The following is a 20,460-nucleotide window of genomic DNA, read 5'->3' as shown; positions in this document are numbered from 1 at the left end:
AAATGACCATTTTCTTTTTAAATGGAGTTACTGCATTTACTTAAATTTATTCAGTTTCCATAAAGGAAGAATGAAGAATTTCATAGATAACATTTTCTTCCTTTTTAGAATTTTTCTAAGGATATAATTGAGGAAGTCACCTTTCTATAATTTGCTACCATTTTTTTTGTTTCCCCTTAGATGTTTAAAGTTTTATAGCTAAAGTTAGAATTCTGTTTTAACAACACAGATGACCTAGTTCTATCTATTTTCAAGACAACTGGTTACTGAGCCTATCTTGCAAGTATAATTAAATTGAGAAACCTCTTTTTTACATTTTTGGTAGTCTATTTTATCTGACATTTGTATGCAGTTTAGTGAATACAACTTTGTTGTTGTTGTTATTGTTGTTGTTGTTGTTTGAGTTGAAGTCTCAGTCTGTCACCCAGGCTGGAGTGTAGTGACATGATCATGGCTTGCTGCAGCCTTGACCTCCTGGGCTCCAGCAATCCTCCTGCCTCAGCCTCCCAAGTGGCTTGGACTACAGGCATGGGCCACCACACCCAGCTTTTTTTTGTTTTGGTTTTTGTTTTTTTTTTGAGACAGAGTCTTGCTTTGTTGCCCAGGCTGGAGTGCAGTGGCACGATCTCGGCTCACTGCAAGCTCCGCCTCCTGGGTTCACGCCATTCTCCTGCCTCAGCCTCCCGAGTAGCTGGGACTGCAGGTGCCCGCCACCACGCCTGGCTAATTTTTTGTAGTTTTAGTAGAGACAGGGTTTCACCGTGTTAGCTAGGATGGTCTCGATCTCCTGACCTCGTGATCTGCCCGCCTCAGCCTCCCAAAGTGCTGGGATTACAGGTGTGAGCCACCGGGCCCGGCCTTTTTTTTTTTTTTGTAGAGACAGTGTCTCTGTGTTGCCCAGGCTGGTGGGAAGTTGTTGCCAAACACACAAACTGAAATACATGATAAATGATGTCCTGGCAGTCTATAGGAAATACTTTTGGAAGACCTAAAGAGAAAAAACGATCAATCTGTAGTTGTAGTAGGAGTAATAACAATTACAACTTGAGGGCTCACTGTCACTTTTTACCTGTCTCATTTATTCCTCATCTAGTCTCATTACATAGACACTGTTGTCTCTATTTTATGGACAAAGAAACTGAAGTTTAGAGAGATTAACCAGCTTGTCTAGGATCACAGAGTTTTCAAGGTATAAAGATAGGTATTAAGGAGGTGGCATGGAATACTTCATAAATAACATTTTAGGCTGTGTGTAGTTTCTCAACATCTGTAATCCCACTGCTTTGGGAGGCCAAGGTAGGAGGATCACTTGCAGTCAGGAGTTCAAGACCAGCCTGGGGAACATAATGAGACCCCTGTCTCTACATAAAATTTTATAATTTAACTGGGTGTGGTGGTATACACCTGTAGTCCTAGCTACTAGGGAGGCTGAGGCGGGAGGATTGCTTGAACCCAGGAGTTTGAGGCTGCCTTGAGCTATGATCAGGCCACTGCACTCCAGCCTGGGCAACAGAGTGAGATTCTTTCTCTTTTCTATTTTTTTTTGAGATGGAATCTTGCTCTGTCACCCAGGCTGGAGCGTAATGACGCCATCTTGGCTCATTGCAAGCTCCGCCTCCCGGGTTCACACCATTCTCCTGCCTCAGCCTCCCAAGTAGCTGGGACTACAGGTGCCCGCCACCATGACTGGCTAATTTTTTTTTGTATTTTAGTAGAGATGGGGTTTCACCGTGTTAGCCAGGATGGTCTCGATCTCCTGACCTCGTGATCTGCCCGCCTCGGCCTCCCAAAATGCTGGGATTACAGGTGTGAGCCACCGCTCCCGGTCGAGGTTCTTTCTCTTAAAAAAATCTTTTTTTTGAGTTGCCTTAGTAGAAAAACAATAGATAACATGGGACAAAGGGAAAAGCTTCATTTGGAGGTGTGACAGATCATATATTATTTAAGGAAGTGCTGAGTGGCCATACACTGTGAAATCATGGGATTCATGAAAGGGAGTTAGAGGTTTGGGTGCAAAGATTAATCTGAAAGGGAATATTTAGGCCAGAGTATAGAGGCTGAGTGAATGCCATATGAAGAACTTTAGATCATAATCATTGGTAACGGTGGAACAGTGATAGTACTTTACAGAGATAGCTAATTTAATAAGATCTCTATTTTAGGAAGATACTCTGTTAGCTTAAGAGCAGGCCTAGAGTGAGATCAAATGAGGAACACGAGTTAGGTGACTGTTGAAAAAATGCAGAAGATGGCTGGACACAGTGGCTCATGCCTGTAATCCTAGCACCTTGGAAGGCTGAGGTGGGAGGATCACAAGGTTAGGAGTTCGAGACGAGCCTGGCCAACATGGTGAAACCCTGTCTCTACTAAAAATACAAAAATTAGCTGGGCGCGGGCATGGTGGCAGGCGCCTGTAGTCCCAGCTACTCGGGAAGCTGAGGCAGGAGAATCGCTTGAACCTGGGAAGTGGAGGTTGCAGAGAGCCAAGATATCGTGCCCCTACACTCCAGCCTGGGCGACAGAGCGAGACTCCATCTCAAAAAAAAAAAAAAAAAAAGAAAAAGCAGAAGAGAAAGAAAGCCAGAGAAAGGATGATGTTGGGGATTGGAAATAGAGATGAACACGAAGACTTCTAAGGCAGAATGGTTAGAACTTGGTTAACAAGATGTTTAGAGTGAGTCATTAGCTAATGGGGAACATAAGCCAAGTAGACGGCAGAAGACTTGAATTGTGGTTGATGGACTTTGAATTTAACCTGTTTGTAGGATGTCCACATAGATGTCTAGTATACAACTGAAATTACTGAACTGAATGGCTTTCTAAAATATTTCTGCTATGTTTATTGACATTTGTGGCTTCTGTACTTGGCAAACAAGCAACTCTTTAATATTTTTTGTTTATGTTTTTTCCTGTGTTTTGTAGTCAATTAAATGAAAAGCCCTTACCTGAAGGTTGGGAAATGAGATTCACAGTGGATGGAATTGCATATTTTGTGGACCACAATAGAAGAACTACCACCTATATAGATCCCCGCACAGGAAAATCTGCCCTGTAAGTTTTCTAAACATTGTAGATTAAGAGTAAAAAACTAGTCCTTCAGATTTTGATATAAAGATTTGTATTAGCAAGGAGTGGAAATCTTAGTATTTCTTGAGTTAGCTCGACAGTAGGTTTCTGTTCATTAAGTATTTTGCATTTCCATCTCCGTCTTGGATGTTTTATTCTAGAGATTTTCATATTTCTTACCATTTGTTCACACAGCACTAAATGAAACTATTTAGAATTTATAGATATTGTGCTGCTTACCAATTAATCTCTGATTTCTGATTTTCAGCTTCTTTCATTCCCATTACTTTTTGACTTTAAAAAAGCTCTCATTCTCCCCCACCCCATTTCTGAGAAAGTAACCTTTTGATTTGCTTATTTGCTTTATGACTTTTTTTGTGGGAAAATATGTAACCTAAAGTTTCTTGTTTTATGTGTACAGTTCAGTGGCATTAAGCACATTCATATTGTTGCATAATCATTACCACCATCCATCTCCAGAATGTTTTCATCATTCCACACTGAAACACTGTACCCTTTAAACAATAACTTTAGCAGACCTGGTAACCAGCATTCTACTTTCTTTCTCTATGAATTTGACTACTTTAAGTACCTATATTATTGGAGTCATACAATATTTATTCTTATGACTCTGGATTATTTCACTAAGGTCATGTCTTCAAGATTCACCCATGTTGTAATGTGTATCAACATTTTCATTCCTTTTTGAAGCTGAATAATATTCCAGTGTGTATATATATATCACATTTTGTTTATTCACAGATATTTGCATTGTTTCCATTTTTGGGGGGGTATTATAAATAATGCTGCTCTGACCATTGGTATACAGTTATCTGCTTGAGGCCGGGCGCAATGGCTCATGCCTGTAATCCCCTTTGGGAGGCCAAGGCGGGCAGATCACCTGAGATCAGGAGTTAGAGACCAGCCTGGCCAACTTGGCAAAACCCCATCTCTACTAAAAATACAAAAATTAGCTGGGCATGGTGGCACACACCTGTAATCCCGGCTACTCGGGAGTCTGAGGCAGGAGAACTGCTTGAATTCAGGCGGCAGAGGTTACAGTGAGTCAAGATCATGCCACTGCACTCCAGCCTGGGTGACAGAGTAAGATTCCCTCCATCTCAAAACAACACCAAAAACCAAATATCTATTTGAGTTCCTACTTTGATGACTTTTGTATCTATACCCAAAAGTGGAATTGCTAGATTAAATATTAATTCTCTATTTAATTTTTTGAGGAACCACCATACTGTTTTTCAGAGTATCTATGCCAGTTTACATTTCCCCCCTAGTGCAGAAGAATTCCAATTTCTGTACATTCTCATCAGCTCTTTTGTTTTTGTTTTTTTTTTCTTCGTCATCATCGTCTTTTTTAAATAGCCATCCTTAATGTAGTATTTCATTGTGGTTTTTCTTTGTATTTTTCTAATGATTTATGATGTTGAGTATCTTTTCGTATGCTTCTTGGCCATTTGTGTATCTTCTTTGGAGAAATGTCTCTTTAAGTCCTTTGCCCATTTGTTGCTGTTGTTTTTCTTTTCTTTTGCAATTGAGTTTTAGGTGTTCTCCATATATTCTGGGTGTTAATCCTTTATCAAATACATGATTTGCAATTATTTTCTCCCATTCTGTGATTTCCTTTTTACTGCAGATAGTGCCCTTTGATGCATAAAACGTTTTAGATTTTGATGTCTGATTTGTGGATTTTTTCGTTTTTCTTTTTTCTTTTTTTTTTGAGATGGAGTTTCGCTCTTTTTGCTCAGGCTGGAGTGCAATGGTGCGATCTCGGCTCACCACAACCTCCGCCTCCTGGGTTCAAGCAATTCTCCTGCTTCAGCCTCTCAAGTAGCTGAGATTACAGGCATGCACCACTATGCCCAGCTAATTTTGTATTTTTAGTAGAAGATAGGGTTTCTCCTTGTTGAGTAGGCTGATCTCGAACTCCCGACCTCAGGTGATCCGCCCGCCTCGGCCTCCAGAAGTGTTGGGATTACAGGCGTGAGGCTCTGTGCCCTGCCTGCAAATTTTTTGTCACCTGTACCTTTGGAGTCATATCCAAGAAGTCATTGCCAAATCCAGTGTCATAAAGCTTTGCCTTAAGTTTTCTTCTGAGAGTTCTTTTTTTTTTTTTTTTTTTGAGATAGAGTCTCTCTCTGGCGCCCAAGCTGGAGTACAGTGGCAAGATCTCAGCTCACTGCAACCTCTGCCACCCGGGTTCAAGCGATTCTTTTGTCTCAGCCTCCTGAGTAGCTGGGGTTTTTGGCACGCACCACCACGCCTGGCTAATTTTTGTATTTTTAGTAGAGATGGGGTTTTACCACGTTGCAGGCTGGTCTCAAACTCCTGGCCTCATGATCTGCCCGCCTCAGCCTCTCAAAGTGCAGGGATTACAGGCGTGAGCCACCACACCTGGACTGAGAGTTCTTTAATTTTAGCTCTTACATTTAGATCTTTTATCCATTTTGTGTTAAATTTTGTATATGTTGTTGAGTAAGGGTCCAACGTCATCTTTTTGCGTGTGAATGTCCAATTTTCCCAAGCATCATTTGTTGAAAAGACTGTCCTTTCCCCATTGCATGATTGTGGCACCATTGTCAATAGCATTTTACCATATATGCAAGGCATTATTTCTGCGCTGTTTATTCTATTGGTCTGTATGTCTGACTTGCCAATACCACGCTATAACTTTGTAGCAAGTTTTCAAATCAGGATGGTATGTGTCCTCCAACTTTGTTCTTTTTTCAAGCTTCCTTTGGCTATTCAGGGTCCTTTGAGATTCCATATGAATTTTAGGATGGATTTTTTTATTTCTTGGGAAAAAAAAAAAAAGGTCATTTGGATTTTGATAGGGGCTTTTATTGAATGTATAAAATCAATAAAATCTATATTGACCGATATAGATTTAATATCTATATCAATTTGGGGTAGTGTGGTCATCTTAACAATATTAAGTCTTCCAATCCATGAATGTGGATATCTTTGTGTTTTCTTTAATTTATTTCAGTAGTGTTTTGTGGTTTTTCAGTGTACAAGTCTTTTGCCTTCTTGGTTAATTAATTCCTAAGTATTTTTTATTCTTTGTGATGCTATTGTAATGGAATTGTTTTCTTAATTTTCTTTTCATTTGTTTATTCTTAGTATATAGAAATGGAACTGATTATTGTGTGTTGACTTTGTAAGCTGCTACTTTCGTGAATTCACTTATTCTGGCAGGATTTTTTGTTGTGGAATATTTAGTGTTTTCTTCATAAAATATCATAGCTTCTGAAAGCAGATAAGTTTTATTCTTCCCAATTTGGATATCTTTTTTTTTTTTTCTTAATTCCTTTGGCTAGAGCTTCTGGATGCTATGTTGACTACAAGTGGCGAAAGTAGGCATTCTTGTATTGTTCCTCACCTTAAAAAACTAACCATTGAATGCGATGTTTGCTGTTAGATTTTTATATGTGCCTTTTATTATATTGAGGTAGTTTCCCTCTATTCCTAGTGTTTCCTATCCCTTTTGTGGAGTGTTTTATCATGAAAGTGTATTGAATTTTGTATAATCCTTTTTTGGTATCAATTGAGATGATCATGTGATTCCCCCCCCCCCGCATTCTGTTAATGTGGTATATTACATTGATTTTTCATAGGTTTAATTATGCATTTGATTTATCAGCTATAGGGATATTTAGACATATCCCTAGATATGTCTATTATATCCATAGATATAATAGCCATTTTTGCATTCGAGGAATAAATCCTTCTTAGTCAAAAGGATTGAAGTAGCCTTTTAATATGCTGTTGAGATTTTTTTGCTGATATTTTATTTAGTATTCTTCCATCAGTGTTCATAAGGGATGTTGGTCTGTAGTTTTCTTATAGTGTGGCTTGCTTAGAGCAAAGGTGGTTCCCTGTTACCTTCTAATTTTATACTTCTACACATTAAGAACTTTTATGTTTAAAACAGAAACTGGGAAATCAGGCTAATTTGGTATTAATGAAATACGGAGGTAATTTAGATATGGGGATAAATTATCGATAATATTATTCTTTTTTTTTTTTTTTTTTTTTTGAGACAGAGTCTCGCTCTGTCGCCCAGGCTGGAGTGCAGTGGCCGGATCTCAGCTCACTGCAAGCTCCGCCTCCCGGGTTTACGCCATTCTCCTGCCTCAGCCTCCCAAGTAGCTGGGACTACAGGCGCCCGCCACCTCGCCCGGCTAGTTTTTTGTATTTTTAGTAGAGACGGGGTTTCACCATGTTAGCCAGGATGGTCTCGATCTCCTGACCTTGTGATCCGCCCGTCTCGGCCTCCCAAAGTGCTGGGATTACAGGCTTGAGCCACCGCGCCCGGCCGATAATATTATTCTATCATTGATTTTAGTTACAGTAAGTTTGGGTGCATATAATAGAAAACACTAAAATAATAGTAGTTTATGTAAGATAGAAGTGTATTTGTCCCCATCATTTAAAAATAGTCCAGCGGGACTTCCACCACACCATTACCATTGCTCAAAAAAGAAGTTACAAGAAAAATCAGGAAATATTTTATTTTGAATAATAATTAAAACACCACATATCACAATTTGTGGGATTTAACTAAAGTAGTCTTCAGAGGGAAACTTTTTGTTTTAAAGAAGTAGATGAGAATATAGGAAAGATAAAATCAGTGATCTCTGCTTTTACATTCAGATGCTAGAAAAAGGAAAGTTACTAAACCTAAAGTAAGTACAAGAAAGGAAATAAATAAAAGCAGAACTCAGTGAAGTGGAAAAGAAACAATGGAGTGCCCAAAGCTAGAAGATAAATTTTTGGTAAACATGAATAATATTAACAACTCTTAGTAATTAAACCTGTAGAGAAAAAAAGAGGGACATTACTGTGTATTTTATAGACATTAAAAGGATAATAAAGGGTATATTTATGCCAATAAATTTAACATTTTAGATCAAATGGACAAATTCTTTAAAAGGTATGTCACCAAAATGGACACAAGAACAGATAGTAAGTCTAAATATCTCTATAGCTGATAAATCAAATGCATAATTAAATAATTTTTAAGGGCAGGCCCAGTGGCTCACACCAGTAATCTCAGCATTTTGGAAGGCCAAGGTGGGCAGATCACTTGAGCTCAAGAATTCAAGACCAGCCTAGGCAACATGGTGAAACCCCATCTCTACAAAAAATACAAAATATTAGCCAGGTGTGGTGGTGCGTGCCTGTAGCCCCAGTTACTTTGTAGGGTGAGGTGGGAAGATTGCTTGAGCCCAGGAGGTTGTGGTGAACCGAGATCGCGCCACTGTACTTAAGCCTGGGTGACAGAGTGTGACCCTGTCTCAAAACAAAAAGGCCAGGCGTGGTGTCTCACGCCTGTAATTCCAGCACTTTGGGAGGCTGAGGCCCAAAAAAGAAAAGAGAAAAAGAAGAAAAAGATTTCTCATGAAGAAAATTCTGGCCTAGATGGTGTCACTGGTAAAGTTTATCAAACTTATAAGTTAATCAATCATATTCAAATTCATTCATAAAATACAAGTGATGGAAACATTTTCTTTTTTCTTTCTTTTTTTTTTTTTTGAGACGGAGTTTCATTCTTGTTGCCCAGACTGGAGTGCAATGGCCCGATATCGGCTCACCGCAACCTCTGCCTCCCTGATTCAAGCGATTCTCGTGCCTCAGCCTCCCGAGTAGCTGAGATTACAGGCGTATGCCACCATGCCCAGCTAATTTTGTATTTTTAGTAGAGACGAGGTTTCGGGCCATTGCATTCCACCCTGGGTGACAGAGTGAGACACCATATCAAAAAAAACAAACTAGGTTAAAGGAGAAAAATCATATGATAATTTCAGGAAAAGTTTTTGACAAAATACAATGCAAATTTATGATAAACCCTCAGCTACCTTGGAAACTTTTTTTGAGATGGAGTCTCACTCTGTTGCCCAGGCTGGAGTGCAGTGGCGCGATCTTGGCTCACTACAAGCTCCGCCTCCCGGGTTCACACCATTCTCCTGCCTTAGTCTCCCAAGTAGCTGGGACTACAGGCACCTGCAACCACGCCCAGCTAATTTTTTGTATTTTTAGTAGAGACGGGGTTTCACCGTGTTAGCCAGGCTGGTCTCGATCTCCTGACCTCGTGATCCACCTGCCTCGGCCTCCCAAAGTGCTGGGATTACAGGCGTGAGCCACTGTGCCCGGCCAGAAGCTGTTTTACCAGAAAAGAATTTAACAAAAGCTTACAACCAACATCACAATTAATGATGAAATACCTCACAAGATCAAGAATAAGACAAGGATATCTATTGACATCACTTCACTTAACATCGTGTTGGTATTCCTACCCAGTGCAGTGAGATGAGAAAAAGAAATACAGGCCAGGCATGGTGGCTCATGCCTGTAATCCCAGAACTTTGGGAGGCTGAGATGGGCAGATCACTTGAGGCCAGGAGTTCAAGACCAGCCTGGCAAACATGGCTAAACCCCATCTCTACTAAAAATACAAAAATTATTTGGTCATGTTGGTGGGCACCTGTAATCCCAGCTACTCAGGAGGCTGAGGCAGGAGAATCACTTGAACCTCTGGGTCAGAAGTTACAGTGAGCAGAGATTGCACCACTGCATTCCAGCCTGGGAGACGGAACGAGACTATATCTAAAAAAAAAAAGAAAAGAAAAGAAATACAAGATGTATAAATTGGAAAGGAAGAAGTAAAACTGTCTCTTTTCCCCTCACACAAATAACATACGTATACAGAAAATCATAAAGAATCTAGAAAAAATTACTAGAACTAGTAAGTGAATTTAACAGAATATAAAGTCAATGTACAGAATCAGTTGTATTTCTACACTGATATACATTGCATTTTTCAGAGGAAGATGGTATTAAGTCCAAGGCTAGCTGAGAAACCCCATGGTGTCATTAGTTATCTAAATTTCTTCTGTCTTTTCTGCCATCCTAGAGTGTGGTCTCATTCTTCAACATCACCTCATGTTCTGTGACAGCTTCTGAAACTTAAGCTATCAGAGTCATACTCCAGGCTGGAATTTGGAGTAAAACAAAACACACACACACACACACACACACACACACACACACACACTTTTTTAGCTATTTTAGCTCTTTTAGAAGATCCTTCTTTTTTTTTTTTTTTTTTGAAACGGAGTCTAGCTTTGTCACCCTTGCTAGAGTGCAGTGGTGCGATCTCAGCTCGCTGCAGCCTTGAACTCTCAGGTTCAAGTGATTCTCCTGCCTCAGCCTCCCAAGTAGATGGGATTAGAGGCACCTGCCACCACGCCCGGCTAATTTTTGTATTTTTAGTAGAGACAGAGTTTCACTATGTTGGTCAGGCTGGTTTCAAACTCCTGACCTCAGGTGATCCACCCACCTCAGCCTCCCAAAGTGCTGGGATTTACAGGTGTGAGCCACAGCACCTGGCCAAAAAGATCCTTCTTGAAAGTTTCATATGCCACTTTCACTTAGAGACTTAAGTCACACGGCCATATAGAGAAATGTAGACTTTATTATATGTAGTATTCTATTCAGTTAACCAGGATCTCACTTAAGGATAAAGGAGGGAATCGATGTTGGGATAGACAGCATTCTCAGATAGAACCCCTTCTACTTAGCCCTCTTAGATTTGCCAGCATAGAAAAGAAAATTCCACAATAGTAGCTTCAACAAAATCAAAGTTTTTCTTTTGTTTTTTCTGTTACTTAAAGGTATTCCTGGGGAAATATCTCTCAAAAAGCCAAGAATGGTTGTGTTAGGAATATGCTATATTTTTGTATTTGGTTAGTAAGTGCTGAGAGAGGGTGGGATGTTTTGTTTTCCTTCAGCATTATCTTTTACAAGCAGCTATATATGTCCTGTTAACCCTTGTTCTTCCTCAGAGACAATGGACCTCAGATAGCCTATGTTCGGGACTTCAAAGCAAAGGTTCAGTATTTCCGATTCTGGTGTCAGGTTAGTGTTGGAACTGTATCTCTGTACTCCCTTTCCTTTGTTGTGTTGCTTGTATTACACAGTGATTGTGAAAATACTTAACTCACAGAAAACCAGGTAAAACGGGAAGCATTAGAATCTCTTTCGTCTATTTTTAGAGCAAATTAATAGATTTATCAATTAGATCATTTGCGACTTTGGTTGTTCAGAAAATTAAACCTCATGTAATCCCAGCACTTGGGGAGGCTGAGGTGGGCAGATCACTTGAGCTCAGGAGTTCAGGACCAGTCTGGGCAACATATTGAGGCCTTATCTCTGTAAATATATATATACATATATATATATATTTTTTTTTAAGAAGAAAATTAAACTTGAGACCATCTGAATAAGCAAACATTGTCACTTTTTCCCAGTACCCATTACTTTCAGATTGCAGAAATCTTCAAATACAAGTTAAAGCATTTTCTGATATAATTGTAACCAGCTACTCTATTTTTATTTGTTATTTTTTCTGAGACAGGGTCTCACTCTGTCACCCAGGCTGGAGTGCATTGGTGCCATCATGGCTTACTGCAGCCTTGATCTACTGGGCTCAAGTGATCCTCTTGCCTCAGCCTTCTCACTAGCTGATACTACAGATGCACTCCACCACAGCTGGCTAATTCTTAGTAGAGACAGGGTGCCCTTATGTTGCCTAGGCTGGTTTTGAACTCCTGGACTCAAATTATCCTGCTGCCTCATCTTCCCCAAGTGCTAGGATTGTGGGCGTGAGCCAGCATGCCCGGACACCAGCCATTTTTATATCTATCATTTGATATAAATGACTTTGATAGATATATACATGTTCATACATACATGAACATATTCATACATAGATGTTATATTCAGTGTTTTTTTCAGATGTGATCAACTATTTCTGATGCATAGATATTTACTGGAATTAATGATTTTTTATGAGTTCTAAATGAATGCCCTAGTCAAAGTTATTATGATGAATATTTTTACAATTGAAACTTGTAATTAACTGGACCCATGGAAGCAAGAAGAATCTGGATTAACTATTGGAAAATAAGATTAAGTAAAGATTTATTTGATACATTATTAAGTAAGCAGTGTGCATATGAGATCAATCTTGTGGTTCTTCTCTTTTCATGTATTAAGCTATAATTAGCATGAATACTCACCAATGCATTGGTAAACGTTATTGAATATAAATTTACATTCATAGTCTACTTGTTTCTGTAAGCAAAGATAAAAGTAAATAAAACTTTCCCCTTTTGATTTTTTGATAGGCTGTTTTAATGATGAGAGTTGACTTAAGTCATTCTTCTATTTCAGCAACTGGCCATGCCACAGCACATAAAGATTACAGTGACAAGGAAAACATTGTTTGAGGATTCCTTTCAACAGGTACTGTTTCATTCTCTCAATAATTTTTGCCCTGGCTGCTAGCTTAGGACCAGCTTTTGGTGCTGTCAGTTTAATCTGAACAGTCTGGATCTTCTTGAGTTGAAGTCCTTGAATTTTTCAAGTGTGATCTCGTTGCCAGCCACCTTAGGGCTTAAGAGGTGTGTGTGTGTGTGTGTGTGTGCGCGGGCGCGCACGTGCGTGTTTCAGGTTTCTGTTTCTAAACTGGTATGATTTGAAATAAATGCATAGGTAAGATAATAGATTTTTGGTAGCCAAAGGTCTGGAAATACCCATATGAACATTATCAGATTGTAGAAAGGAGAGGGGAAGACTTTTGTTTTTACACTTCAGTATTACTTGGATTTTTGCAATAAGCGTGTGTTACTCTTAACAGGAAAAAAAGTAACTGGTCATTGGTGACAGTATCTAAAGAAAGATATATATGAGTTTTCAGAAGTAGTCAGCAGATTTTTTCACTTGTCTTCAGAACTTGAGTTAATTTACTCTCTGGGCACATGGCTCATGCCTATAATCCCAGCACTTTGGGAGACTGAGGCGGGTGGATCATCTGAGGTCAGGAGTTTGAGACCAACCTGGCCAACATGGTGAAACCTTGTCTCTATTAAAAATATAAAAATTAACTGGGCCTGGTGGCCGGTGCCTGTAATCCTGTAAAGCTACTCAGGAGAGTTGGCTGAACCTGCGAGGCGGAGGTTGCAGTGACCTGAGATCATGCCATTGCATTCCAGGCTGGGCAATAAGAGCGAAACTCCATCTCAATAATGAAGAAAAAGAACTTGAATTAATCTACTATTTACCTTTATATTATAGATATCACTAATAACCTACTGCAACTAAATGTTAAAATGATTGTTATATAGAAGGTTAAAATAGTGAAAAAATGTCTTAAAATGTCTTAAAATGAAAACATCTGGTTAGTCCTTGTTTTATATCCAGATGTGGAAGTGATTCTTTATTTTCAAGCACCAGTGATATTGTAGTAACTACAGCTTCAAGAAGTATGGAATTGAATGCAAAGGGAAAAGAGGTTGAGACAGTTGGTAGTAGCTGGCTACTTGCTTTCAGAATCAGTTTTGTTCATTTCCTAATGGAACTTCAATTATTGACATTAAAGGAAAAAGCCAATTGGCATCCTGCTATATAGGAGCAGAAAGCTTTTTAGTGGGAACTGGAGCTTTATTGAGGCCATTTAGAGAATTATGAATCATCCCCTTGATCTGATGTGTCAAAGGCCATTCCCCACCCTAGTCCTTGCCCATTTCTAATTTTATGTTCATAACCACCCTTTTATCACTCTGTTGGACGAGTTTCTTGAAACAACTTGCTTACCAATCTTACCTGTACTGGGAAGATGCAAAACATTAAACTGTTCCTTTATCTTTTGACTTTGAAACCTGAAGTCTTTTGCAAAATAACAGACTAGATGGTTCTAAAACAGTTTTTAAAAATGTCACCCTAGATTTGACATCCATCAAATAACTGGGTAATAAAAATATGAGAGAACAATTTGATTGCTTAAAGGTAACAAAACTAATTGCAAAATTAGCATCAGATTTTCTTTGGATAGCTGTTGGATAAAATGGCTCTGGATAGTGTTTCATCTGTTAACATAGCACAACTGGTTATGGGGTAAAGTACAGGAGAAAACATTTTTTTTTTCCTTCATATTAGACATATTTTAAAAGGAATTATTTAAAGATAGTTTTAACTTTGTGACAGTTCTCATTTGCATTGCTGTATACCTAGCCTATACTATTTGTAGAATAGTGGGCATAAACATGTACGTATGTCTAAGCATTGAATTTTTTTATGTTACATCTGGGATTTTCTGGCTTGATTGGGATATGAATTCATAAATGTGATAGTTTTGTGGGGGAACTGAGAGAACTTGGCATAAACGGGTTACTTACTGATCCTGTCTGGAAATTTAAATGTGAGAATTCATTCTTACCACTCAATAAAGTAAAGGCATTATATCAACTTCTTCGTTTCCAGGTTCTTCTGTATTTTTTTCTAAGAGTAATTGATATATGCAGTGCTATGCACACGCAATTTTGGTCAAATAATTAGTTTTATGTGGCAGGAAACCAAATGATCTATTCACTGTAGCTCAGTAACGTACCATCCTTCAAATATGAAGATGATCCTATTAACCACCTATAGTGGGACACAAAATTTGAGTAGTTTTTCTAGGTATTTATAGGTTGCCACTGAGAATGAGTTTCTGACGTTAACTGGGTCTCTCTGCAGCTACTGTTTTTCATTTCTCGGTTAGCCAGTTAGCTGTTATGTGTACCTTTGGCTATGAATCAAAACCAAACCTAACAAAACCACAAAAACCCCACCTACCCTCTGACCATGCCCATCTATGTTCTAAGTAATTGATATAAGCAACATTGTAAGTCAATAGTAGCATCATTAAAAATAAAATCATGGCCGGGTGTGGTGGCTCAGGTCTGTAATCTCAGCACTTTGGGAGGCCGAGGCCAGTGGATGACCTGAGGTCAGGAGTTTGACACCAGCCTGGCCAACATGGGGAAACCCCGTCTCTACTGAAAATACAAAATTAGCCGGGCATGGTGGCGCACACCTGTAGTTCCAGCTACTCAGGAGGCTAAGGCAGGAGAATTGCTTGAACCTGGGAGGCGGAAGAGGTGCAGTAAGCTGAAATTGCACCATTGCTCTCCAGCCTGGGCAATAAGAGCGAGACTCTGTCTAAAAATAAATAAATAAATAAAATCACATGTTTTATATAAAGTATATAAAAATATAGATGTGTATAATAATAAAATATTATTAAATATTACTATAACGTATTTTCTGTATGTGTGGTTTTGATTAGACCATGAACTCCTTTCTATGTCATGAGGGATTTGAATTACCTACAATGAAGGAGATGTCAAACGTAGAAGTGGTAGACAGTGTTTCAATGACTTTTTTCACCAATTATTTTACTTTATTGTTTCTTAGATAATGAGCCTCAGTCCCCAAGATCTGCGAAGACGTTTGTGGGTGATTTTTCCAGGAGAAGAAGGTTTAGATTATGGAGGTGTAGCAAGGTAGTGATAATATGAATACTCAGAACTTAGTTCCTTTCCTCCAAAGGTACCATTGCACTTCACTTGCAAGTATTATTTTCTCAATCTTATATTTTAGGAAAATGAAGTATGTCAAATTATTATACCTTTATTATACTGTAGCTACAGAATTTCCAAAAACATTTAATTCAGCACTTTCTGTGTCATGTACAGCTGATTGATTTCACCCACATCACTCATTTAATCTTCAGGGTAACCTTGTGATAGAGAATTTTATAGGATAATGAAGAGGCTTAGAGACTCATCTAAGGCACATCATAAATTGTAGAGCCTGGATGCAAGCTTTGTACCATCTAACCAGTAACCAGTGTTCAGTCTACCACCTCTCATATCTGTTCCACAGAAAACACAAGGCCTTATAATGATCAGGTCATTTTCCCAACCACAGATTACTGATACAGGTAATAGTTACTCAGTTTCCAACTGAGATTAGTATATTTGTCATGAAAATATAAAAAATTGTACAAAATAGGAGTTGAAAGTCTTAATTCTGCTTTCTTCATATTGGCGCTTGAAATCAAACCCTAGAAGATAGTCTCTAATGAGAATTGCTTTGCTTATTCCATAATAATATATCACCCCAGGTTAAAAATTTGCATAGAGGTGGCATTGTGCAAAGACAAGGACTTTGGGGTCAAGCCCGGGTTTGAATCTTTTTCTACTCCCAATGTTGGGAGTGTGAGGTTGAGCAAATATTTTCATCTGTAAAATAAGAATAGTAATATCTACATTTCTAGGATTATTGTGAAGAGTAGAAATATTGTTTATTAATAACGACCTAGTTCAGAGCCTGTGTCTTTGTGTGCACACTAACTGGTGGCTACATTTTAGTAGTTCTTATTTATATTATGTTTCTGAGTTTAAATAAAATTATTTCAAAATATATGATATAATCATAGATAAATAACAAATATGAGTAGAAATATGTAATTTTGTATAAATTAAAGGCAGTCGAAGAGGAGAGCAATCATTTATTCCTAATAAGAAAATCAACTAGCAATATTAAAGTGTGTCACGAGATACACTTATCAGAAGGGGCCATGAACTAACAGGAAAAGAGATCCAGATTACAGGCTTATGCCACATGTATTACGCCAGATCACCCATGTTACATAGTTTTAGTAACCATAATCTTATGTTAATATTGGTTCATATTTTCACAATATTTGACTTAGAGTCTCAGCATTTTTCTAATATGTGAGTGGCTGGAATTATGTGCTTTACTGCTCTGTGAAATTTTCATATTGATTTAACCTGTAGGGAGTAGTGGCACTTGACGGGGATTATTATGGGACTTAGTAATAGATGGAATATTAGATTGATTTCAGCCACTCACATGGGTGAATGGTGAATTTTAAATTTGCCTATGAATAGTATTTCATTGATTCTAAGACCAGTATTTTCATGTTATAATATCTCTGAAATTAAGATATATCGCAGGTAAAATTGGGAAAATGTTGTCTTAGATTCTTTGAAATGTAATAATGTATATATTACCATCTACCAGAGATGGTGTATACTACCAACTCTGTGAAATAGATGTGAGTTTGAACAGAAGCAATAAAAATCAACATGAGATTAGAAAACTATCACTAGCTGAGGGGTATAGATCCCTGAGAACTTTATAACACTGTTCTTTGATTTGTTGACATGGTAACCTGCAAGATTTTTCATAGTAAATTTTCTTTTGATTTCAGAGAATGGTTCTTTCTTTTGTCACATGAAGTGTTGAACCCAATGTATTGCCTGTTTGAATATGCAGGGAAGGATAACTACTGCTTGCAGATAAACCCCGCTTCTTACATCAATCCAGATCACCTGAAATATTTTCGTTTTATTGGCAGATTTATTGCCATGGTAAGTGCAGGTCAAGAATTATGTTTACTTTGCTTACTCAGCAATACTAAATTTTCTCTTAGGTGCCATAACAGATCATACGAGAGAAAGGGAAGTGATTTTGTTTTGTTTTTTATTTTTGAGACAGAGTCTTGCTGTGTCACCCAGGCTGGAGTGCAGTGACACAATCTTGGCTCACTGCAACCTCTGCCTCCTGGGCTCAATCAGTCCTCCTGCCTCAGCCTCCCAAGTAGCTGGGATTACAGGTGTGCACCACCATACCCAGCTAATTTTTGTGTTTTTAGTAGAGATGGGGTTTTGCCATGTTGACCAGGCTGGTCTTGAATTCCTGACCTCAGGTAATCCACCCACCTCAGCCTCCCAAAGTGCTGGGATTACAGGTGTAAGCCACCGTGCCCAGCCAGGGAAGTGTTTTTTTGAGACAAAAGTTTCACTTTTGTTGCCCAGGCTGGAGTGCAGTGGCGTGATCTCGGCTCACCACAACCTCCACCTCTCAGGTTCAAGCAATTCTCCTGCCTCAGCATCCTGAGTAGCTGGGATTACAAGGATGTGCCACCACGCCTGGCTAATTTTTGTGTTTTTAGTAGAGATGGGGTTTCTCCATGTTGGTCATTATGGTCTTGAACTTCTGACCTCAGGTGATCCACCCACCTCGGCCTCCCAAAATGCTGGGATTACAGGTGTGAGCCACCATGCCCGACCCAGGGAAGTGTTTTTAAATGAAGAATTCATTTAACATATTCAGATAAAATGATTATTGTACAATTATTTTAAGCAGTCTTGTTTCCTTTTTTCATAGGCTCTGTTCCATGGGAAAATCATAGACACAAGTTTTTCTTTACCATTCTATAAGCGTATCTTGAGCAAACCAGTTGGACTCAAGGATTTAGAATCTATTGATCCAGAATTTTACAATTCTCTCATCTGGGTTAAGTAAGTTTCTTTTTCCATGTAATTTATTAAAATATAGTTTATATGCATTCCGTGTAGTATTGATAACCTATGCAAACTGTAAGCACATAATTGGTTTATTGTATTTAAATGATCTATATATCAAACCTGCCTTTTTATTCAATATGATAAATTTTACAAAAATATACCGAAGATCTTTGGCAATAATATGATGACCTTAGAATAGAATCTTATTTCTTCTTATTTTGATGTTATAACTTAATTATTTAAGAACATGGGCCTTTAGTTAAAGACTTATAAATTATGATTGAATTGGTGGATATAACAGAGAGTGCTAATTTCATTTGTGCAGAGAAAACAATATTGAGGAATGTGGTTTGGAAATGTACTTCTCCGTTGACAAAGAAATTCTAGGTGAAATTAAGAGTCATGATCTGAAACCTAATGGTGGCAATATTCTTGTAACAGAAGAAAATAAAGAGGAATACATCAGGTGAGAGTGCTCCTTTTCACATTTCACTTTTTGTTTGACTACAGCGTATTGATAATTGCTTACTAATACTAATGGAGAGTTATCTCCAAAAATAATATTTGTCTTTGTACTAATCAGTATCCTATGTAGGCAGTCATTTTTCATTTCTAAAAAGTTTTTTTTTCCAAAAAGTGTTTTTAAAAGAGTTTAAGGATAAAAGTCATGCAGGATTACTCTTTTAAATATCAATTCTGTAACTATGCTGTATAACATGTCATTAAAAAGAATCTCAAATATATATGCAGATATTTTCACAGGGAATATTGTAAGGTGTATTAATCCACTTTCCCGCTGCTGATAAAGACATACCCAAGACTAGCCAATTTACAAAAGAAAGAGGTTTAATGGACTTACAGTTTCACGAGGCTGGGGAGGCCTCACACTCACGGTGGAAGGCAAGGAGGGGCAAGTCACATCTTACATGGATGGCAGCAGGCAAAGAGAGAGCTTGTACAGGGAAACTCCTGTTTTTAAAACCTCATCATTGGCTGGGCACGGTGGCTCACGCCTGTAATCCCAGCACTTTGGAAGACCAAGGCAGGCAGATCACGAAGTCAGGAGATTGACACCATCCTGGCCAATATGGTGAAACCCCGTCTCTACTAAAAATACAAAAATTAGCTGGGTGTGGTGGCATGTGCCAGTAATCCCAGCTACTAGGGAGGCAGAGGCAGGAGAATGGCTTGAACCCAGGAGGCGGAGTTTGCAGTGAGCCAGGATAGCACCAATGCACTCCAGCCTGGTGACAGAGCGAGACTCCGTCTAAAAAAAAAAAATGACCATATCATATCTTGTGAGACATATTCACTGTCATGCAAACAGCATGGGAAAGACCCACCCGCATGATTCAGTTATCTCCCACTGATTCTCTCTCACAACATGTGGGAATTATGGGAGCTACGAGATGAGATTTGGGTGAGGACACAGAGCCAAACCATATCATTCTGCCCCTGGCGCCTCCCAAATCTCATGTGTTCACATTTCAAAACTAATCATGCCTTCTCAACAGTCCCCCAAAGTCTTAACTCATTTCAGCATTAACTCAAAAGTCCACAGTCCAAAGTCTCATCTGGGACAAGGAAGTCCCTTCCACCTATGAGCCTGTAAAATTAAAAGCAACTTTGTTACTTCTTACATATACTGGGGGATAACAGGCATTGGGTAAATACAGCCATTCCAAATGGGAGAAATTGGCCAAAACAAAGGAGCTGCATGTAATATCCTATGTACAGGCCTCATGCAGATTTGAAATCCAGCAGGGCAGTCAAATCTTCAAGCTCCAAAATGATCTCTTTTGACTCCATGTCTTACATGCACGTCACCCTGATGTAAGAGGTAGCCTCCCATGGCATTGGCAACATTGCCCTTGTGGCTTTGCAGGGTATAGCCTCCCACCAGCTGCTTTCATGGGCTGGCGTTGAGTGTCTGTGGTTTTTCCAGTCTCATGATGCAAGCTGTTGGTGGATATACCATTCTGGGGTCTGGAGGACGGTTGCCCCCTTCTCACAGCTCCACTTGGCAGTGCCCCAGTAGGGACTCTGTATTGGCCTCCAACTTCACATTTCCCCTTCGCACTGTCCTAGTAGAGGTTCTCTGTGAGTGCTCTGCCCCTGCAGCAGAATTTTTCTTGGGCATCTAGGCGTTTCCATA

The 20,460-nt window shown here is 38.9% G+C and overlaps 1 protein-coding gene across 7 annotated transcripts in view; it reads left to right on the top strand.

The window, feature by feature from the left end:
- LOC105496239 (itchy E3 ubiquitin protein ligase) overlaps positions 1–20,460 on the top strand; it is a 137,496-nt gene that overhangs the window by 96,810 nt on the left and 20,226 nt on the right. For all 7 annotated transcript variants that reach the window (XM_011766439.3, XM_011766437.2, XM_071079474.1 and 4 more), the window contains 7 exons: positions 2,923–3,051; positions 10,929–11,001; positions 12,319–12,390; positions 15,382–15,470; positions 17,207–17,366; positions 18,166–18,299; positions 18,631–18,771. In XM_011766439.3, the coding sequence (XP_011764741.1) occupies positions 2,923–3,051; positions 10,929–11,001; positions 12,319–12,390; positions 15,382–15,470; positions 17,207–17,366; positions 18,166–18,299; positions 18,631–18,771 (798 nt within the window). The remainder of the gene's footprint in view (positions 1–2,922; positions 3,052–10,928; positions 11,002–12,318; positions 12,391–15,381; positions 15,471–17,206; positions 17,367–18,165; positions 18,300–18,630; positions 18,772–20,460) is intronic.

Source organism: Macaca nemestrina, chromosome 15 (genome assembly GCF_043159975.1).
Source record: "Macaca nemestrina isolate mMacNem1 chromosome 15, mMacNem.hap1, whole genome shotgun sequence".
Classification (NCBI taxonomy): domain Eukaryota; kingdom Metazoa; phylum Chordata; class Mammalia; order Primates; family Cercopithecidae; genus Macaca; species Macaca nemestrina.
This window is presented reverse-complemented; position numbering and strand designations above follow the sequence as displayed.